This window comes from Lycorma delicatula, chromosome 1, assembly GCF_047948215.1.
Source record: "Lycorma delicatula isolate Av1 chromosome 1, ASM4794821v1, whole genome shotgun sequence".
Lineage (NCBI taxonomy): Eukaryota > Metazoa > Arthropoda > Insecta > Hemiptera > Fulgoridae > Lycorma > Lycorma delicatula.
In genome coordinates, this window is record NC_134455.1 from 352,018,140 (window position 1) to 352,041,280 (window position 23,141).

The 23,141-nt window shown below is 28.9% G+C and overlaps 1 protein-coding gene across 1 annotated transcript in view; it reads left to right on the forward strand.

The window, feature by feature from the left end:
* Positions 1-23,141, forward strand: part of LOC142317916 (uncharacterized) — an 87,361-nt gene that overhangs the window by 20,624 nt on the left and 43,596 nt on the right. The window contains exons 7-12 of the mRNA XM_075354454.1: positions 778-1,014; positions 4,706-4,899; positions 9,506-9,691; positions 12,668-12,743; positions 20,865-21,047; positions 22,553-22,732. Of these exons, the coding sequence (XP_075210569.1) occupies positions 778-1,014; positions 4,706-4,899; positions 9,506-9,691; positions 12,668-12,743; positions 20,865-21,047; positions 22,553-22,732 (1,056 nt within the window). The remainder of the gene's footprint in view (positions 1-777; positions 1,015-4,705; positions 4,900-9,505; positions 9,692-12,667; positions 12,744-20,864; positions 21,048-22,552; positions 22,733-23,141) is intronic.

Consider the following 23,141-nt stretch of genomic DNA (forward strand, 5'->3'; position numbering starts at 1 on the left):
AGTTTGAAGAAGAAACTAAATCATTTTGCACTATTATGGGCACTATCACACCAAAACAAACAAACTTTTCTAGTTATCAATAAGTAATCTTGCCTAGATATTCCTACATAAGTTATAAAATAAAAATAAAAAATCAACCTTACCAACAATTTATGTTATATCCCTTGTGCTTTCAATCATTTGACCATCCTCAGGGAAAGATTTTTTCGTAATTTAAAACATAAATTAAAGATATTATAAAATATTAAAAGCATAACAACTGGATGTCATTGTATAAAAATAATTACATCAGTTCAGTAAAAGTGCCTCAGTCGTTATGAATGTTATTTCATAACATTCTGTATGCTTCTAAAGCAAAAATTTATACATAGCAAAATGTTAAAGCAAAATTACGTACTAAACACCAAAACCAAGCAAGTTAGATGAAGTGTTTTTTTTATATTAAAAATTATATTCACAATTAATCCACTTTTTACATAGCAAAATTTTTTTTTAAAGCAAAATGAAGGTGGTTGAACATTCTTGAGTTTTGTTCAATTTATGATCGAAAAAATTAGAGCAGTTAAGTCAGAAGCGTGATTTGTTATGATATAAAAGTTGGAATGTTGATTTTTCTTTATCTGTAGCATCAATTATTATAAAAAATTCAATTAAATTAAGTATAAATCATGATAGTATAAATTATATTATTAAAGATTTCTTTAATAATATTATTTTATCATGTATTAATATTGTTATTATAGATATATTTGAATCACATATTACTTTGAATTTCAGGTTGAAACAGTCACAGTATCTACATGGGATCAATTGGCAGAGTACCCCAATACATTTTTGGTGACAACAATATATAATATAGTTAACGAGATAAAAGATAAGAAATGTCTTACCACATATCAGTTTTATTTAATACAGTCTCCAGTATGTTTTAGCCAGGAGTTCCAGTTGTTCAACAGTTTTTCTTTAATCTTTGAACAACAGTTTAATGATGTGTATTTAATTCTTTTGAAACAGGTAAATTACTTTGTGATAGTCTTTTACGTTTTATTACAATTTAATATAACAGTTAAAATATTCTATCAGTTAAAATATTTTAATCTATCAGTCCACAAGTTTCTCCCTGTTTTATCTTAAGATATAAGTCAGCAGGATACTTTGAACATTTTTTAATTTAACTATTGGAAAATTAATAGATAATTATCTAAAAATTGAACATGAATTTTGAAAAAAATATTAAAATTTTTAAATTAAAGAAAATTTTTTTTTCTTTAGTCTGCTAATTTGATAGTACTAAGTTTGGTGATACTACTCAAAATAGAGTATCCTCAAATATATTGTCTTGTAATTTGGGTAAAAAAAAGTCAAAAGTGGTAAAATAAAGAAACATGTATGTTCAAACCACAATGAGAATAAATAGCTGAGAGAGAGAAAACAGTTACCATAGGAAGGCTTTGATAATTTGCAACCAGAGGAGATAGTAAACAAATTACTAGTTCTAGATGATGTTGTTCTTGATAATGTAGTTTTTAGAGTTGACAAAAGAACTTGACAGTGAAAATGTAAACCAATTGAAAAAAAATGATTATTTGTCTAAACAGCTGTCTTAAAAAATTATTACATAAAATTTGAAAAATGGCTGAGGAAATCATATTTTAAGTGAAGAATCAAAAAGTAACCACGTGAAAAAATCATAATTGTAATAAAATATTAGAAGGGAAATGTCAATTTCCCTTCATCATATTTTCATATTACAATTGCACCATTCAAAGAAGAAATGTTTTTTTTTTTTTTTAGAAAATAAAAACAATAAATACCAGTGTTTTAATGAAACTGTAGTCTTCAATATGAGTACTTCTTTGGCTTTTAATACAATATAAAAAGTTACGTCTTTACTTTTTAAAATTGAATTTCAGTTACTGTGTATTTTGAGTTACCGAATGATAAAGCATATCTTATGATTCATTGCAGAAGCAATTTGATATTCAGAATCTAACTGCAAATCTTATTTTTAACTTATATCTTCATTTATGCAAGAATTTAACCATATGCAACCTCTAATTAAGTTAAGGGATTTTTCACAATTACTGAAATCTTAATTCAAAATAAATTTCTCAAGTTAACTGAAAAATTAATCCACTCACATATTTACAAATATTTACTAACTTATTTTATTTATTCTTAAGATTTTTTTAAATTTTATTTTCATGTTGTGAACTCCTGGGTGGGTTTATATTTTTATTTTTTCAGAGATTTTTACTAATGATTTGATAAAATTGTTTTTTTTTTCTTGCTTATGAAGTAAATGATTCAGACTTTTTTTATATTTCACATACATACTTTCCAGCTATCAACATTTTTATCATTTTGATTTATTGGAAAAATTTAAACAGAATTTGTATTTACATACAGCATTAAAATTATCTTTGTATTCTTGTTACCATGTTTGTATCAATGCATCTATTGTACATTGTAACAAATAATAAAACTGCAGTTTAACTTCCAAAAAAAGGTAATTGTGGCAGTCACTGGAGCTCAATGTGTCTTTACATATATATGTGCTTGTCAAAAGTATACCCTGATTTCATATACAAATATTTAATCTCATCTTCTGTTTGCAATTTTTCTACTGATATGAGATGGTTATATTAAATGAATGAAATAAACAACAGAAGTAGCACGTGATATTCTACTGAACAGTTACATGATTTGCAAACAAGTTCTGTAATGTGTCCACGTAACTGTTATTCCTGATGAAATTAAAATAATTTTGTTTAGAAGTGGGATTTCTATTGGGTTGAATGGTTTAATTGACTTTGGGGGTCAGTTTATTCCGATTTCAATTGAGGGAGGAGCTAGTCTTTGAGGAATGAAGAATCTAAGCCAACAAAATATTCAACAGAATTCATAATGAACAAATCAACTCCTAGTATGGTAAAGACTTTGCTACTGTTGATTAAATTGCCAGAAGTAAACATAGGCAGTTTTGAATGCTAAAGTTTATCAAGACATAATCAAACATTTATTTTAATATTTCAACCTCAGACCTATGAGTTTAATGAAAGATGAGAGGATAAAAATGCCAGTAAGTAAAACAATGCCAGATTCTTAACCAGAATTGAACCTGAGACAGCTGATCTGGAAAACTTATTTTGTTGAAGAGGATTGTGCATGTTGATGGTTTCAGCCCAACATAGAAACTTGACATACTGCTGATTCTATTATGGAAATGTATGAATCTATTGGTGAAAAAATAATTTGTACTACAGGATTACAGCAACCAAGATTCATTGATTTTACCAGTTCAGACTTTTCTTTATGAAGTTACATCGTAGCCAATACCTGCAGGAAAAATTCATACATTCAGGAAACATACGAGTTAAAACTAACAAATAAATACTGGTCGAAATGAGGGTTAATGAATTTATTGACGTGGATTAACATCTTTCTACCACTTAATAATACACTAGGTTTTATAATTCTTAAAAATTACTGCGAATGATTAAACTATTTGTATTTCTGATGGACCTATAAAAAAAGTGATAGTTGGAAAAATAATTATTTTATTTCCATTAAATTCTACATATGTTAATATACCTTTCAGAATAAAGTCACTGTGAAAAGGTACTTACATCGTGGCACTAATTTGAAAATACCTTGTTCATAGTATTTCAGCATCTATGATGAATCATTTCTGAATGTTCTTTGCCTCATCATCATTGCTGAACTTCTACCCAGCAAGAAATTAATTATGATGTGTAAACAGATGGATATGACTCAGCATTAAGTCAAAACTTTAGGAAAACTGAGTAAAATTTCCCAATGAAATGAATTTTTGAAAAATTTCATGTGTTATCCATGGTATAATATTTTGTTGTATTTTATTTTATTTTTACTATTCATTTACTTTACATATATATATATATATATGTAAACTGTAAACTGTAATAAAAAATAAACTGAAAGATTTTAAATAATTTGATCTTTTTTATTTACAAAAAATTTCCCGTAGCTCTTTGCTTTTTAATTGTATTTACAAATTAAATATAATATTAAAAACAGGATGATGATGAATTTTTTTATAAATCTGAAAAAATTTCACAAGGGGTGAGAGGAATTAAAAAACCGTAATTCTATTCTTATATAATTTATGGACAGCTCCTTAGCACCCATGCAATTAATCTATTAGGCTTATAAATGAATATGTACATAGCAAAATAAACACTTCTATATCACTTAATAAACACTTCTAACACAAAGAAGTGTTATAGTTACATAATTCATTGCAGTTACACAAAGATTTTTTTATTTCACAGTATATTTGTGATTTATTTATTGTTACTAAATAATAATACTACCAGAAAAAAATTAAGCTACATGTTTTTATAAATATGTACTAATGTTGGCATTAACGTCATCTTACCATCACTGTTTCTCTTTTTAGTAGATATGCATATTTTGAACAATTAAGTTCTCCTTATATATTTAATTAAACATTTTGGAAAATTGGCAAACTATATAGATTTTCTAATTATCCAAATTATCTGTGATCATATTTTATTTAGATAATTGAAGTTTTTCTGTAACAACAATTTTTACAGATTGTTTTTCAGATCTTTATGAATCAATAATATGATATTAATAATTTCTTCTAAAACATGTTAATTCATTCATTAACAATTTATTCATTCTGGGTATTTTATTTCAGAAAGAAGAAAAACTCATTGAATATATTCAAGGAACTAACTTGAATAGAAAAGAACTTTTATCATGCTTGAGAGATACTTATAAAAAAACTAGTACAGACAGTATTTTAGCTGTAATTATAAATAAGTTGTCAATAATGTCTTCATATTCTATAATTCAGGATGTTGCCAAAGAACGGTATATTTCTCAAATCAGGTACTTGTATATTCTCTTTTTCTAAATTTAACAAAATATTAAAAGTGCTAATAAAAGAGATACATTACAGTTGATTTTTACTGAATTAACATATCTATTCAAACAGGAAATAAAACTATTAAAGAAGAACAAGAAGAAAACTATATGATTTCTGATGGTAGAATTCTCTAGCCTAGAAATAGCTACAGGAATTTAATAAATATCTTCATTCCTAACATGTATGTTACAATCTATCCAACTAATGAACAATAAACAACTTCTCCATGGCCCAGTGAGATGAGGATGATATGTATGACATGTAAATGAGAGGTAGTCTTTCAGATTCAGGGCGACCATTTCTGAGAGTGTGGTTAATTGAACCCCAACCACCCAAGTACACCATATCCCCTGTCTAGTATTTGGATCCACATAAAAGCAACTAAGTTTTACAGGATTTCAACCTCAGGACCTTCAAGTTTGAAAATCAGCTGTTAAACAACTGATTTTCAACAAGTTAACCATTAGACCAACTCAATGGGCTAAATAAATATGAAATTATATTTTTAAAAAGAAAAAAAATTATATTGTATTCAATGTCAGTCAGAGATAGTTATGAAACAAATATTTGTGTATTAATACCATATTTACTGTAGTTCTGTAAACAGTTGATATCATATAACTTAGTTGGCAATATATTTACAGATTTATTTTATCAGCAGAAAAAATTAATTCAGCAAAAATAAAAACGAAGTACTAAACAATATTGTTGATTCTAATTAAATGATTTAGCCAGTACATTTTTGTTGTTTTACAAGTATTAAAACACTGTTACTAAGGCCACCAAACATTACTTATGATAATAGTTGTTTTATAATAAATAGGTGCTTTCATTACATTCCAAGAATTTTTTTTTGTAAATAGGGTGATTAGGGAAAAATGATAAAACATCACTTTATAAAAAACCGATGTAAAATTAAGATTTAGAAGTATACTAAGAAAGGTATGTTGCTGACCAGTAATAGATTAGTTTCATAGTCAAATTTTGAGCTTAAAGATGGAGTAAAAAAGAGTTAAACATTTAGACTTAGCTTCTGAGATGTAAAGTAAAAAAGAATTTTTATAGTTTAAACCATATTTATTATTTTCCAAAAGTTCTTGGTATTTTAACTTGGTATGTGAACTGCTTTCATTACAGTTGTGTGGTGATAGATAGCACAAGTTGTTCTTCTTGTTCGAGTAAAAAAAAGGTACAAGCTGCACTTTGTTGCTTTTGAACAATGTGTTGTATCATTTTGCAGTTCTATGATGAAGTGAAAGTGAATGCCATTAACCCTATAACTGTACGGCATAGACTCTCAAACTACTTTCCCAAAAAAACTGGTATTGCAAAGCAGTACAGGGGATGACTGCATGACCACCTCCAATACCTTCTCTTCCCTTCCCTTCCCTCCACAAGGACTAGTGCCAGTGAGACCATTGTTGTGTGATGGACTACATGTTACCATTTACATTAGTTTTTTTCTGACTAGTGTAAATATACAAACAGCAGTTTTTATTTAATATTTTATTAATTTTAGTAGTATTTAAATTTGTAAATATATTTAGTGACAGACTAAATATTAGTTTTGAAAAAAAGGAGATGCTTTTTTATTTTGAGAGGGAGGACTGAGATGAGCAAGATATTTTGCTTTTTTTATGAAAAGCTGAACAGTATTTCAACTATATATCAACTCTTTAGTGATATATGTACATCAAGCAGTCAAAAACAAGATAAAGCCAATGACAAGAAGACTATTTGCAAAGAAAATCAGCATGGATCTTACCATTCCAGACATTCAAGAGAGACAAAAGTGCCATACTTGTCAAGGATTCTCAAGCGAAACATCAATGACGTTGGTCCATAGACTTCTCAAGCTGATAATGATCATCAAGAAGTCTGAACAACAAAAATATGTGGATTTTGCCCTGCTAAGAAGCAAAAAATATATGTTTTCATTGCAAAAACTCCAGAAAACATATTTGCAAGGAGCATCAAGGAATGATATGTATTGAGCGCACAAAAAAGTTGTAAATGGATAAAAACCACATAAATATGTTTAAAATAATGTACTTGAATTAGTTAGAATGTAAATTAAAGCTTTATTCAGTTTTTGGATATTTTTTCTATTTTTTACATAAGTAATCTGAGAGTTTATGCATTACTATTTGTGCATGTAAAACCCAAGTTACCATTCTGGGGTTAAAGAGCAACAAATTTGCATCAAATTTTGCTTCAATTTAGTGTGATGACTACAAAAAATACTAAACGTGAGCATGCTTTAGATCAAATACAAATGTTCATTTGCTACAAACATTTTAAAAACGGACAACAGTCCGTTGATGGATGGTGGTAATGTGTTGTGGTCAACTTTTGACTGAAAATATGCTTTAAATGTAGATTGTTACTCTAGATTTTTCTTCATCCTGAAACACCATTAGAGAATAATCTATGATATTTGCATGATTTTAGACTTATTGAATGATAGTTGTTAACAAATTTTAATACTGCATGTTGACCTCCTCTGCATTGCTGCAAAATTTATTCTTGCAATACATAAAATCATCACTTTGTTCAAGTCTGCACTGAACTGAAAGAACTTTTCAAAACTCACCAAACCTCATCTTACTGTGATGACGTATGAATTTATAGCTAAGACTCTAAAACAAAGGAGCTGTCATTGTGAACTGTGGATAAATGCAACATCACCACAGCGGATGAAAGAAAGTCAGGTTGTAGGCAACATCAACTCAATGTTGATTTGTTTTTTTGAAGCTGATACATCGTAGATAAAAGTTTTTATCTTCAGGTCAAACTGTGAATGAACAACTCTTATAATATTTTGAGTTTTTTAGAGAAGACATCTGGCAGAACAAATCTTGGTTCCCGCACCATGACACTTAGCACACACAGCATTTGTATGTGAATTTTTAGTATGTTCTAACACAATAACCAAACATCCCAGATTAAATTTCAGTCATTCCTAATCACCAGATTTTCCTCTTGAACATTTTCCCACTTTCAATGACGAAACTGAAGCTTAAGGGATGTTGTTTCAAGACATTGAAGAGATTAAGGCTAAATCACAAGAAATGAGTAGGAAAATGCTGACAAGAAACGACTAAGAGTTTGCAACCATGGAAAAATATGTCCACCCTCGAAGAAGAGGAGACCTGTAATTTTTATGTAGCATCTCATATTTAGAGAGTGGGACAGTGTTTTTATTGTTTTATAGAGTATAAATTTACATTTAACTTACAGTTAATTAATTTTTTGAGGGTGATTACAGTACTGAAAACCATTTAAAATACTTGTATTTGTGTTCAGTAAACTAGGTTCATTTAATACTTTAATACTTTGGTATTCTATAAGCATACCAATAATTATGATACATATAATTTGGTATATCTATTAACATTTCACCAAGGAAATAAGATAATAAAAAAGAATCTCTAATTGTAAATAATAATTAATACAAATTTTGTAGTTTTCACACAGTAATAATAGACACAAAATACTACACAAAATTGTAGAAAAAAAATTCAGACAATTCTGTTTCATTGGGTAGTATATAATTTTTTTTTTTGTTTCACATTATTACTTAACTGTAATTTGAACACTTTTTTATTTGCATCTATGTTGGGTAGCTCCTGTTTTATATACACATTGAAATAATGTCTTGAATCATAACTTTTAAAATCATTAACCAAAGAAAATATTTCTTTTTTTAAAGTAGAATATGAAACATCTAAAAAAATAGTTATCTTCTTTATAACAAAAAAATTGGCCTTGAAATGGTCTTTTAAATGCCCACACTAAATTATTTTTTTCATTCTCTGGAAACTAAACAACTTAGGAATAACAAAAAGAAAAAATAGAGATGCTTAAAATATACTGTACTGGAAGGTTTTTATACTGTAGGGTTAGGTGGGCTGAAAAAATTTGAAATGAAAAAAGCCTAAGATGATCAGGAAAAAAGGAATTTATGACAGAATCTTGTAAAGAACAAACTAGATTACTTTGGAATTTATTAAGATATACCAGATTTAGTTAATTTGGTAAAAGATTAATGTGGAGCATATAAAACACTAGAGACGACAAACCATGTGAATGTATGAAATCAGATATCTGAGAATATAAGATCTAAGTTGAATATTTTGTTATAGTTTAATTAATCTTTTACAATTAATTCGCTTAGTAAACATTTAAAACACTTAAAATAATTGATGTAATAAATGAAAAATAGAATTGCATCTTGGTTTCAAAGTGTGAGACCGACCACTCATTAAACTATTTATTGGCACTGAAAATATTAAATTCAAAGGCCTTCTAATAAGAAACCTTATAAAAGACCACTTTCTTTGAAATAACAGTCAGTTTTCCTAAAGAAGTTTCGTTCTATTTTAATAGTAAGATATCTTAGAGGGCATGTACAATACTGCACTTTATTGATTAAGAACAGATGATTTTGATATTTTCCTTATACAAATAATTTTACTTAGTAATAGTACTTATTTGTCTTAAATTATTCTGTGTGATCTTATGTGAAAATATATTTAATAAATATGTAATTAAAATTCTATGTTTTAGATTCATATTTACTATTGATGAAGAACAATCTACCTATAACTCTCCTCTTTTTATAAAAGAATATGAAGAGCAGTTGAAAAAAGGTCTTCTTCTTAATATTTTTAAAGATAACCAATGGTGTTCACTTGTTTTGATAGATTCAACTGAAGCTAAAGATAGTCAAAATGTTACCGTCCCTCTAAACTGGTAAAATTATATATATATATATTTTTTTTTTCTAATCGTTAACCTCTGTGTCTCTTATTCTTAAATATTTTATTTTATTTACTGTATAGTTTTATAATGAGGTACAATCAAAGAGTTACCCAAGTGTACTGATTGTACAGTGATCTTGTGTGTTAGATCTGTATATATATATATATATATATATATATATATATATATATATATCAGGTGTTTTGATGCGATTGGCGATTTTTTATGGATCAGAGAATTTGTATTAAATTTTTCTATAAGAATGGAATAAAATGTAGCAGTGTTTAAAAATTTTAAATATTGCTTTTGGTGAGTCTGCTATGAGTAAAGCAAGGGTTTACAAGTGGTATAAGCGTTTCCAAGATGGTCGTGAAGACGTTGAAGACATGAGTGCCCTGGATGCCCCAATACATCAACAATCGTGAAAAAGTGAAAGAAATGATTATGAATGATCGGTGTATCACAATCAAAGAAGTCATTGATGATGTTGGAATATCAATTGGCTCGTGCCATGAAATTTTTTTGCATGTTTTGGGTATGAAACATGTGACAGCAAAATTTGTTTCAAAATTGTCGAATTTCAAACAAAAACAGCAGCAAATGGAAGTTGCTCAGAAGTCGTTAAATGAAGTCAACAACGACGTAGAACTACTGAAACATGTCATAGAAATAAGGTGATGAAACATGGGTTTATGGATGTGATGTCAAAACTAAGGCTCAATCGTCCCTGTGGAGGTATTCTGAATCAGCAAGACCGACAAAAGTTTGACAAGTATGGTCAAATGTGAAGGTTATGCTCACTGTGTTCTTTGATTTTAATGGCATAATGCATCATGAGTTCTTGCCACAAGGTCAAACAATCAATACAGATTATTACCTACAAGTTTAATGCCGTTTGCATGAAACAATCTGAAAAAAAGGCCTGGATTTGTGGCAAAACAATTCATGGCTTTTGCATCACAATAATGCGTCTGCCCATACTTCATTGCTTGTTCGTCAGTTTTTAGCCAAAAACAACACTGTAATGATACCCCAGCCGCCATATTCACCAGACATGATCCCGTGTGACTTTTTTCTATTCCCAAAAATAAAGAGAACCTTAAAGGGCTATCGTTTTACAAGCACAGGTGAGATTAAAAATGAATAGCTGAAAGAGCTAAACATTATTCCAAAGATCGAGTTGTAAAAGTGTTTCGGGGATTGGAAAAAGCGCTGCCATAAGTATAATATCTAATGGAGATTATTTTGAAGGAGATAACATTAATGTATACGAATAAATAAAATTCTTTCCAAAAAAACAAAAATTCTAGTAACTTATTATTTAACTTTTTAATGGTATAGTTAATAGTAACACACCTTGTGTGTGTATATATATATCCCTTTGTTTCAATTATCCCTTCTACATTCATTTGTATTGTAAATTCTCTTTATTAGATTTTTGTACCTTTGAAGAGAGTTCTTTTTTTAATGGCAAATAATATTTCTTCCATTATGTAGTGAGAGGTGAGAGCAGTCTACTTTTTAATTGCTACTCGTTTATAGTACCATCCTGCCATACATTTAGATTAATGATTGTGATGTCATAAACATTATTTATTTTAAATTTCAACCAAAAGCTGACTCACCCAGGATGGGGTTCATTGGTGATGAAAACTCAGAGCAGCATCTTTATGAAATGATGGTACCACACACTTAAAGAAAGTAGGTGTCCAAATTCAACATTACTATGTGCTTTATTGAAACCAGTGTTTGTAGACTGTACTAATTAAAGTAACTGCTGCTGACATTAGAAGAAAGTTAACTGATCTTAAGCAGTGGACTGAGAACATTAGTGATGTATTTTGCCAATAAATTAAGGATGTAAGTTACTTTACATAAGATATAACATCTTGTAGACCTTGTATTGTATGTACAGCTGTTTTTCTATGAAGTAAAACAATTTACCCTTTTTTTTAATAAAATTAGAATGAGGGTGTATGAAAGAAATTCAAACTGAATTCAAGTGATGGTTAAGGCCTTCCAAAAAGAATTTAAACATGACAGAAGTATTCTAGTTTTTGTTAACATGAGGACAATTTGAAAATGGAAGGAATTTAAATATAAATGATTAATTCATAATAATGCTGTTAGTCATACTACATTGTTACAGTATGAAGGTTCATTTTATAATAACAGTTAAGGGACTTTTTGATAGTACTTTTTTAATAAATTATTATTGTAATAAATTAACTCAAACAGTGAAATGATGAAACAGAAACAGTTTAGTACTAAGATCAAAGAATAAGAAACATGAAGATTAATGAACATTAAGAAAAATTGAGAATTTTTTCTTCATTTGCAGTCCTTTTTATAGTTGTTTATTCATATTACATCTTCTTGTATATTTTATTTTCATTTTTGTTATAGTGAGAGTTTAGTTAATAGTAAGATGGTTAAAAGGAAAGAAGCATTCTCTTTTAAAATGCTGGAGGTCTAAGAAAGCAGGTAATGGGTTGAAGGCATACATAAGTGTTATGGTTATAACAGTGATAGCGTATTTGGTAAAATAAAATAAGAGTATTTGTTCAGATTAAAATACGTGTTGCTTATAACTTTATCAGTTAAAAATGTAGAACGTGCCAGTAAATTGGACTGATAATTAAAAAAATCATCTACATTTGTACTTAGATTACATTACCATTCTCTGAGCAACTTTTTCAAATTCAGAATAACCATTGATGAACCTTTCCGATTAATTCAAACCAGTTGACCATACTATTCCAATAATATTGCTATTTAAATCAATTTGTTGTAACTTATATTTAATTGTATTTTAATGTGGGACCTATAGCATTACTGAACAATTGGTTAAACAGCTAATAGACATTGATAGGTAATTAAAAAAATGTAGGTAATTCTCATGCTATGATAAATAATAATTTTAAGACTGATGACAATTAATTTTTCGGGAATAATTTTTTGTTTCAGCAGTAAAGGAATTCAATTCAGTTTTATTGGTTTCAATCCAAGAGATTTCAATTATGGCTCTCAACTGAAAATAGATGTAAGTTTTTTCTCTATATTCCTTACTTATAAATCATCATTATTATGTGCGGTTTCTATCCACTTACTGAACCTGGTTGAAACAGAAACTTCACCACCTTTTTTATGCAGCCACCATTTCTGTTCCATTACCTCTACGCTTTTCCCATCTTTTACACTCACTCTTCCACTCCTTTCAACCACCTATCCATAGGCCTCTTTTCTAACATTTCCGCATATATTTCTAGGTATTCCTCTATTCTTTTTACATACCCATAATATCATATCCTTATTTCTCTCATTAGAATTTTTTCTCATTAGAATTTTTCCTTCATGCTATTCCTGACTCTTTACCCTGTCCATCTTTGTAATTCTATTCCACTTCTTTGAAATTTCATTTCACTAGTCTTCATTTTAAAATTGTATAAATAGAATATTTTACTTTTCATAATGAAATGAAACTGGATAAAATATAAATTATAACAGAGTAAAATCTGATCCAGAAATGAAAAAAAAAACAAAATATTTACTGAAAGTATACATATAAATAATAAAGTCTGTTCTACTTGGATCATTCTTGAATTCTTATAAAAATAAAACTGCTATAGAATGTAATGTTAATTTAAAAGAAATACAGAGGATTACAAATTATAAAACAAGCTAATAACAATAATTTGCTGTTATTTAGGATTATCTGTAACAAGCCTGCATGGATTTACATTAAAATAAAAAAAATTAAAATGTTCCAAAGATAAATACTACTCTTACAGCTAGTAGGCTAGATTTGGTTGATCAGGGTACAGCTGGAGCTGCCCTGTATGATGGGCATATTCCCATCCAGGTAAAATAAATAGATGGTACGTTACACGTGATTATGAACAATCATTTTATTGCCTTAATAAAACATTAAGATTTCTTTATTTATAAATAATAGTTTTTTCCACTCCCGAAGAAAACGAGTTAACATTTTCACAAGTCCAAATGACTTTTTACTAAAAAGTGCTTATATAGTAACAGAATCACAGACTAGCCAATAAAATAAAATTAGATATTGAGAAGTAGGTATTATTTCCATGAAACACTTATGGCTCAAGTGCATCCCAAAATTTTTTTGTTTCTGCATACTCATGAACTACCTGTGTTTCACAGCATTTTTCATAGTCTTTTTGATTTTTTATATGTATTTACTTAGGTATATTTTATTTTATTTTTTTATGATTTTGTAATGAAAGAATACCAGTATAATTTTTTTCAGCAATAGCTGAAAAAATTTATGTTGGTAACACTGGAAGTCAGATTATGTTATTTAACTTTCAAACCATGGGAAGTTAGTTTTAATTGTGTATGCCGTTTTATTGCCTTTGTGTTTATGAAGGTGCTTCATGAAGTAAAACATCCTCTATCAGATAAAGATATGCAGCAAATATTGAAGAAGAACGATTTTGAGTACTGTGACTAGTCTGTTTCAACTGAATGAATGTTCAAGAACCAAGTGTTTTTTATAATGATGATGATGATGTCACCGATCCAGATTTCAGTCAAATTGAGAATTCAGCTTCAGATAGTGACTTGGGACTATCTGCAGTAGCTGCTGTACAGCAGCTGCCTTTGAAAAGTGTAAAGCTAAGAAAGTTATGCAGCTAACCCCACAAGAAATAAATTGCATAGACAAAGAAAATGGATGGATTCCTGTAATACTATATTGGTGCATCACCAATATGATGAAAGGTCAACTCTTCATATCCAGGGTGAACAATCTATTGTCCATTTATTGTTAAATTTTTACTGATGAAATACTTTATGTTATGGTCATTCTGACTAATTTGATGCAATCTAACAAAAGCAAAATGCTAAACTAACCAGGTTTTTATCCTCGTGAATAGATGGATAGATGTGACACGATAAGAAATGCTAAAATTTATAGGCTTATACATGTTGATGGGCATTTGAAATTTCCCGAGTTAGAATCACATTGGAAGGTAGATCTCATATATTATCATCCATTATCTCATAATATAAACATGTCATATAATCGTTTCTCATCGATACTACCTTGGCACTTTGTAGACAGTACAGCTCCTTGAGATTTGACGGAACAGCCGTACAAAATAAAGCCACTTGTAGACTGTGTTGTCAACAACTGGAAGAATCTGCTGACTCCTGGAGAATGTGTCATCATTGACGAGTCAATAATGATGCCCTTTAAGGGAAGAATATTTTTCCACCAATATAGCCCCATCTACAGCTCACAAATATGATCTCAAGATTTATAAACTGTGCCCACAAGATGGGTATGTGTGGAACTATGTTATCTATTTAGGATACGACTCTCATATCAACAATTTGGATAAGGTAGGAAATGTAATAGTTCTTTTGTGTAATGGTTTGTAGCAAGAAGAACGGATTATTGTTTGTGATAACTTCTATAATAGTTTTGGATTAGCTAAAGATATATTAGAGAAAAAAATACAGATTTTTGTGGCACTCTGTGCATGAATAGAGCAAACTTTCTTTGGCAATAAAACTAAAGAAGACGGGCCCCAAAGAAGGTGAGGTTGTTGTTGTTGCATGTCAGAAAGAAAATATAACTATCTTGAAAATGGAAAGACAAATGAAATGTTGTCATGATCTCATATTTTCATAACACTGAGATGCAAATGGATATCAGCCAAAACCTAAACTAAAGGCAGTGCTTTACTACAACAAACGAAAGAAAGACATAGATTATCTGACCAGCTTTCAAGCTACTACAACCCTAAGAGAAAGTCGTTACAAAAAAATTGCACTTGACATGTTGATATGTGAATCAGTAACAAATGCCAAAATGTTGTATCAAAAATTGTACCCAGCCAAAAACAGAAAATCAAGAATGACGGTGGTCCATGCACAACCAAAAATAATACTGAATTCCTGCAAGTAAAAATTCTACCTGGTGAGAGTACATAGATTTTGCCAATCTAAGGACACCAAATTTGGTTACAACTGTGTATTTTCTGATCAAAATTGAGCAGAAAGAAGATAATAAAATTGTAAGAAAACATTGCTCAGACTGCTACGCTATCCTATGAATAAATGGTGAAAGTCAGGAAAATGATGCAAAAAAAAACAAATTGATACTGAGTGTGTACCATGTAAAAAAGCCTACTGTCTATCTTGTTTTTAAGAAAAACGTAAGTAAAACACAATAGAAAACTTTTGTCTAATTGTTGTTTTTCAAGTTTTTCATTTTTCTTAAGGAATAAAGACATTTTTCCATATGTCCCGTTACACTACTGAATTTAATAACTGTCCCAATAAGTTCAAACCCAAAACTGTCCAGTCCATGCAAGTTCCATAAATTATTTGCTTTAGAAGTTCCATGAGCCACATGTGATTCATGAGCGTAGTAAGATTAAATTGTGTGAGCCACTGTGGTTCATGGGACTGGGAATGTGTTAATATTATCGAGTTCATGTTACTTAATATCTTTCGCTCTCAACAATTAGTATGAGTAAATTACATAAATGTTGCAATATGAAGAGCTATTTACCTATTCAGAGTATCTACTTAAGTGCTTAACCCTCAGCCAAATGAAAGGCGTAATATTTAGTGCCATCCATCATGCTGTAGGTTTTCAGAAACAGTACAATAAATTTTTATAAGATTGGTAGAACTCTAATTTGTGCTTCAAGTAAAATTAGTATGTTGAAATTATTGAGACAAAATTGGGTTAGTCTTTAACCTGAAATTTAAAAAAAATGGGTCTCAGAATTATCTTAAGTAGTTTGTAAGAAAAAATATAAAAACACCAGAAATCAGAGCAAAGTTTTTTTGCTAGCTGTAACTCAAAAAGAAGAGCATCTGGATCTCTATTAATATGAGATTTTTTCTTGACTTTCACCACTAGAAGAGATCACATCCAGAGATTATCCACATTAATTCTATTACAGGAATGTAAACCTTTTTATCTGTGATTTTAGTTTGAAAAAATGTTTATTTTTGATGCCATAGTGTAATATTTGTTTTGCTGTGGATATTTTTTAAACATTAATTTTATGATGATATAATTTTTCTATATCTACAGAGCTGTCAAACTGTTAAATATGCATTGTATTTAATGTAAGACAATAATAAGTTAAGTGAATTTTGTGAAAACAGGAATTGAAGTTTTTATCATAACTACAGGTCTGCAGAGCTCATTTATTAATTAAGCTTCAGAAACATAATTTTGTATCCTTACTTCTTACTGAATTAATACTGCTTCTTAATGAATTTAAATAACTGAAGAAATGTGATACTCTTTAACTGAAAACTTATTGAGGAATGATTGTTAATACATGAAGTTTTGAATTACAGTGCACACAGAAAGTCGCTGTGCAGTACGCTTTAGAATTATTAGGTGCATTCTGTTCTTTTGGCATTTCGTTGGTGACCCTATGGGTTTGTTGGGCATTGCTCAGTAGTAAACCAAGATGTCAGTTGTTCAATGGATTGAATGTGATTCATTTCCTTTTGTTTATTGGAATCAATAGTTGCAAGAAATGTAATGATGGTTCATTTGATAGAGGAATGCATTTTTCTTCTTGAACATGCCCTTCATGAAAGTGACTAGTATACTTACTGATTTAATGAAGCACAAGTTTTCTGAAAAGTTTCCATACTCCTGTTCTTCAACGCACAGCAGTTTGAACTCTTATTGAAAAATTTCGGGTAACAAGCTCGGCTAAAGACAATGATCAAAGTGGAAGACCACCTAAACTAAACGAACAGTGCTGCTTGATATTTCAGATGCTATGGCTGAAAGTCCATCAAAGTCAATGCGTAAGTTAGCACAGCAATAAGACATCAGATTTGCTACTACATATAAAGCTCTAAGAAAAGAACTGAAACTTTTCCCCAACAAAGTAACTGGGTTCAAGATGTGAAAGCCACAGATCATGTGAAAAGACTAAATTATTGTCAATGGTTTAAACATTTTATTGACCAAAATTCTGTAGGCATCCTCGAAATTAGGGTTTTTACATATGAAACGTGGTTATGTCAGGGAGGGTATATTAATTCACAAAATACATGAATGTGGTCAACAAACTATCCCCCCACGAATAGCATGAACAATCTGGGTCAGTGTGAATAGAACGCGCAGTGTGGATCCAATCTCTATTGAAAATACAATTAATAGTGATCATTATTGTGCTGTTTTAACAAACTTCATTAGTCAGTTAACAGAAGTGGAAAATCATGGTTGGTTCCAACAAGATGGTGCCAGAGCGCACACAGCTAACAGGTCAATGACTTTTACAAAATGTATTTTATAAATGAATCATTTCGAGGAGTTTGTGGTCTGCATGATCGCTCGATCTGACTCCCCAGCATTACTTTCTATGGGGGGGCAACAAAAAAAGCAGTGTACTGGAACAGACCACACACAGTTTACGAACTAAATATGGCAATAATGGTGTACGTATGAGATATTCCAGTACATCAGCTGGTTAAAGTGTTTGAAAACAAATTGAAATGTGTACAGTGTTGTATTTATGATGGATATCATTTTCAACACCTTTTATGAACTATTTCAGTTATTGTAATATCTGCTTCTATAAAATATTGAAATAAAAATACTAAGTAATAATTAAGAATGTTACATCATTACACTTTCATAATTCCAGTGCACAGCAATTAATAATTTTTGGTTATGAAAATAACAAATAAAAAAATCACAACTCAGAATACGTTAATGAGATACTTGAGCCCATATTTATTCATATGTTGAATGGATGCAAAAATATAGCAGTTTTTTTAAATATGTTTTTAATTAACATTATTTAAAAATTTATCTACACATTTGTACTGTTTTTGTAAAAGAAGACACATTTCAATTGAATTTCAAATAAATGGTAGTACTTTTTTTTAAAATGGTTTAGTAATTTATGAAAAATGGGAATTGAAGCATAATATGTCTTTTTCTCATAGGCCAAAGAAATGTGCTGAATTACAAAAAGTCAACTAGAGTTAAATAACGATTTTGTTCTTCTGTTTCATGTAGCTAGATATTGTTTTTTTCTTTTTTTTAAATAAGATACTATATGTTTTAGCAAAGATTGGACATTCATAGATTAATATTTTTAATATTTTAAACACCAATCCTATGATATAGATTTATGGGTGACAAACAATGATCTGACAGCCCATTTTAATATCTTGAAAACTCTTTTTTACTTTCTTAGGAAGCTGTAAGATATGATATCGTATTTTGGACAGAAATATACTAGTAATCGATATATTTAATAATAAGGCAAGCTTAGAATTTTATTAAAGTGCATCGAAACATAAAAGAACGGATTGATTTTCTTTTAAAACGAAATTAATTTGATCATTCAAAGAAAATTTGTCATCTAATAAAACACTCAGATATTTTTCATTATGGGAAAGAGATATACTATTGTTATTATTAACGAGAATTCTATCCTTGCGATTAATAATGCTTTGCCACACCAGAATGGTTTATCCATATTTAAAATTGGTCCACCCTATGAATAACATTTTAAACAGCTAAGATAGAATTTCCAAGTATTTTGAAATAATTATCTTCAGATATAAATATATTTGTGTTAATTTCGAAAGAGGGTAGTAATGGGTAGTTTAAGGTTTTAGGCAGGTTGTTAATTAACAATAAGAAAATCAATGAATTGAGGATATTTTACACTTTTAAGTGATAACTTACTTTTTACAGTTGTTATTATTTATTTAAGGTAATAGAATAGCTAATTAAAAATTATTATATCACAAAAAATCTAACTAATATTTTAGAAGTTACTATAAAAGATTTACCTTTTCTTAAAATAAAAAATCTGATGTGGCCTCCACATGATTTCCTTGTATGCCAATTAAATAACATATACACATTTTTTTTTAAATGAAAAGTACATAAAATTTTATTTTATTAATAACATTTGATATTTTTCTTTTTTTTGTTGTTTTATTGAATTATATTTTTTGTATAATTTTTTTACAATCAGAGGTTAATAATTTATTAATAAATCAATATTTTTAAATTAAAAAAAAAAAAATGCCTTCTCCTTGTAAGATCCAATTATTTCATTAATTAAAGTTTTATTTGGAGTTAACTCTGGAATCAATGAGGGCTTATTACTGCAGTTAAGAAAAAGTCCAAAATCCAAATTTTTAGGATTTTTGGCTTTTTTCGATACTTTTGGTATAATCGATTGCAATCAAAAGGGAAGGTCACAATTAAATGTTACAACAGTCCACACTACAGCTGCTGTTACAAGCAGTACATCGCAACAGACTACGCAAAATTATTGACAAACTAAAAACTGCAATAAAGGCATATGTACGAGACATTCCATTACATCAGCTGGTTAAAGTGTTTGAAAATAAATTGAAACGTGTGCAGTGTTGTACTAATTGATGTTGGAGGAGGTAATTTTCAATACCTTTTATAAACTATTCCAGTTATTGTAATATTCATTTTTATAAAATAATGGAAAAAAAATACATAGCATAAGAAAGTTTCATCATTATACTTCCATAATTCCAGTGCACATTCACTTTCTAAATGTTCTGTACAATAGTCTTGCAATAGGAATGCAAGATGTTCAATATAGCAACATGTTCAGTGTTGCATTCCTATCTTAACAGTGACAAGAAAAGTTTAGTACAATATAATCTATAATCTATAATCCAGTCAAGACAAATCAAAGATTTCATTCTTTACCTAAGTAATAAGAGAATTCTTTTAAATGAAGTAAACATATTTGAAAAAAAGTATAAAGAAATAATTAGTGAAACTTAATTAAATACAACTGCTTTATGCATTTTAAAATTATAATCTACACAAAAATGATCAAAATCTCTACTTAACAATGAGAGTTGCTTAATTAATAATTTAACAATTATAAGAAAATTATTTTCTCATTTTAAAACTAATATTTTATTGGTAGTGTATTTTGGTAGGCTATAAAATAATGAAATAAAATGACAAAGTAATATTAAGAAAGTTAATGAATTCAGGCAGTACCTAAATTGGACATCAGCTGTTGTTTTCTTTTTTATAATGTATGATGATAGTTTTGAGAATTAATTCTTGATAATGTATGTAGATGATATTAATATATGAATAATATAGTAACTGTTTTGCTTTTAGAATTCCTTAGGACCACTGGAATTTTCAGGACTTCTTCACAATAAAGAAAAGGTAATGGGTTTTGTCTCATGGGATCTTGCACAATTGAAAACTGAATTGAAACCTGTTGATGAATTTTTATGGAGAGTTCCTGATTCTTGGTCACTTGAGGATGCTTCTACTGTGACTTTCTCTTATTCTGTGGTAATTTCACGTCAGATTTAGCCATTTATATATTTGAGTTTTTTTTTAATGAATTTTAGTGATATGCATCAGTAGGTAAGGTAAGTACAAATTATGAAAATAATAATCTATAATTTCAACTTGTAACATCTACATTTTAAAACGTCTATTATTGATTTTTTTTTGTTTTTATTTTTGTTGATCTAGTTTTAAAAAATGTTTGGCCAATGATTTCACTCTTGGGTTTTTTTATTCTGTAACAACTTATGAATTTTTTTAATCCTTTTCTAAGTTACGAGAATTATTGTAAAATTCATTGTTCCACTGCATCAAGGATATACATTAATTTTTTGCTTTAAAATAACTGATGAGTAGAGTTGTATACCACTTATATCTCAGTGAACCTAGCAAACTGATATACAACAATATATTTGACTCTGTAAAGAAGGCGATGAGAACCATTTCATTCCATTTTCTTACTAAACCCGGCATATTTCTTCTTAAAAACCGCTTGTCAGTTTTGGGAGCAACCTGAGACTTATATCAGGTCACCTACAATCATTAGTTATGGCATTTAACTATTCACTTACTTTGACAAGTGCAGTTTGCTATGAGTTTATTCAGCCTCTGCTTCTTTGACAAGTCAAAAGACATCAAGTTCAAAGACATTAAATTTATCTATCTTATAATGGTAATAAATATGAACTTTATTTTAAACAAAAATTTTCTATCTAATAACTTGAATTTTTTTTGTGAAAATAGTTTGAATATCAGAGTGATAAAACGCTTTTGTTGCAATACACTATAACATACTACGTTAAAAAAAAATTATGTAAACAATGTAATTTTTTTTGTTTAAATGTCTTCCACTTATGTTATCATAAAAAAGAACTTATACTGGGACCACCAGGGTAATATTTCCTCCGCAACTTAAAAAGGGAATCATTGAATTCATCTGTTTAGTGTAGTAAGATCTGAATATAAAAATACGTGTATTAATACAGATTGTGCACATGTACACTCACACACCGCATGTGTGCGCACATACACACACACATACAGAGGCAGAAGTTGAATTGAAAATTTCCCTCTTTTTCAGGTCAGGTAAAAAAATGAAATAACCTATTTATCAATAAAAATAATATTGATCTGAAAAATTAATTTTATCTCCTCAAGAGAGCATGAAATAACTCTCTTTACTAGCCTGGTTGTCATCAAGGCCTTTGAATCAATCATTGATACGATTACCACCACATATTTTTCATTAGTTTTAAAACACTGAGTGGCCACAAGGTGGTCTGGTAATAGAGGGTAGTTGCTTGTTGCCAAGACTGGATATAGGGAGGTGGTAGAAAATTCCCTTAATCTTCTCAAGTGAAACTTATGGAGTGGTGCTCCACTTGTCATGTATTTATTAACACAAAGTTAAGAAAAAAATAACCTCATTATATATTTTTATAATAAATAAAATTTTAATGTTTTTTAATAATATAAATATTTGCTAAATGTTTTATTTGGTTTTACAGGCATTTTACAGTCTAAAATTACTAATGAAGTTGAAGCCTAGTGAATGCGTATTAATCCATTCAGGATTTAGTACACTAGGAAATGCTGCTATATCTGTTGCGCTCCAGATCGGTAGTACAGTCTTTACTACAGTCAGTAATGAAATACAAAAACAAAATCTTCTTTCTCAATTTCCTAAGGTAATTTTTTTATTTACAGAAGTATATTTTTTGGTTTAATTTACTTTTATTTGAAATCTGTTTTAATGCTGTATTTTTGGGTTGCCTAACAGTAACAGTGGTTAATTTTAGAAAATTTATAAACAGTTAAGCATTCAATGTAAAGAAAAAATAATTTGAAAATTCAATTAAAAGTCAAGAGATGGATGTAGGTGCTGTAATACAGAAATTAAGTTTATAAATACAATAATTATTGTTTAAATCACGATAAAGCAAAAACTGACAGTTTCTGTTACTTTCACATTATAAATAAGAATGACTGATTGATATAGATAAGATTAAAAAATAAAATAAAGATTTAAAAAGTAGCATTAACTTTTTTCTACAGTGATTTTTTTTTTATTGACTTAAAAATCAGACCAAAATACTA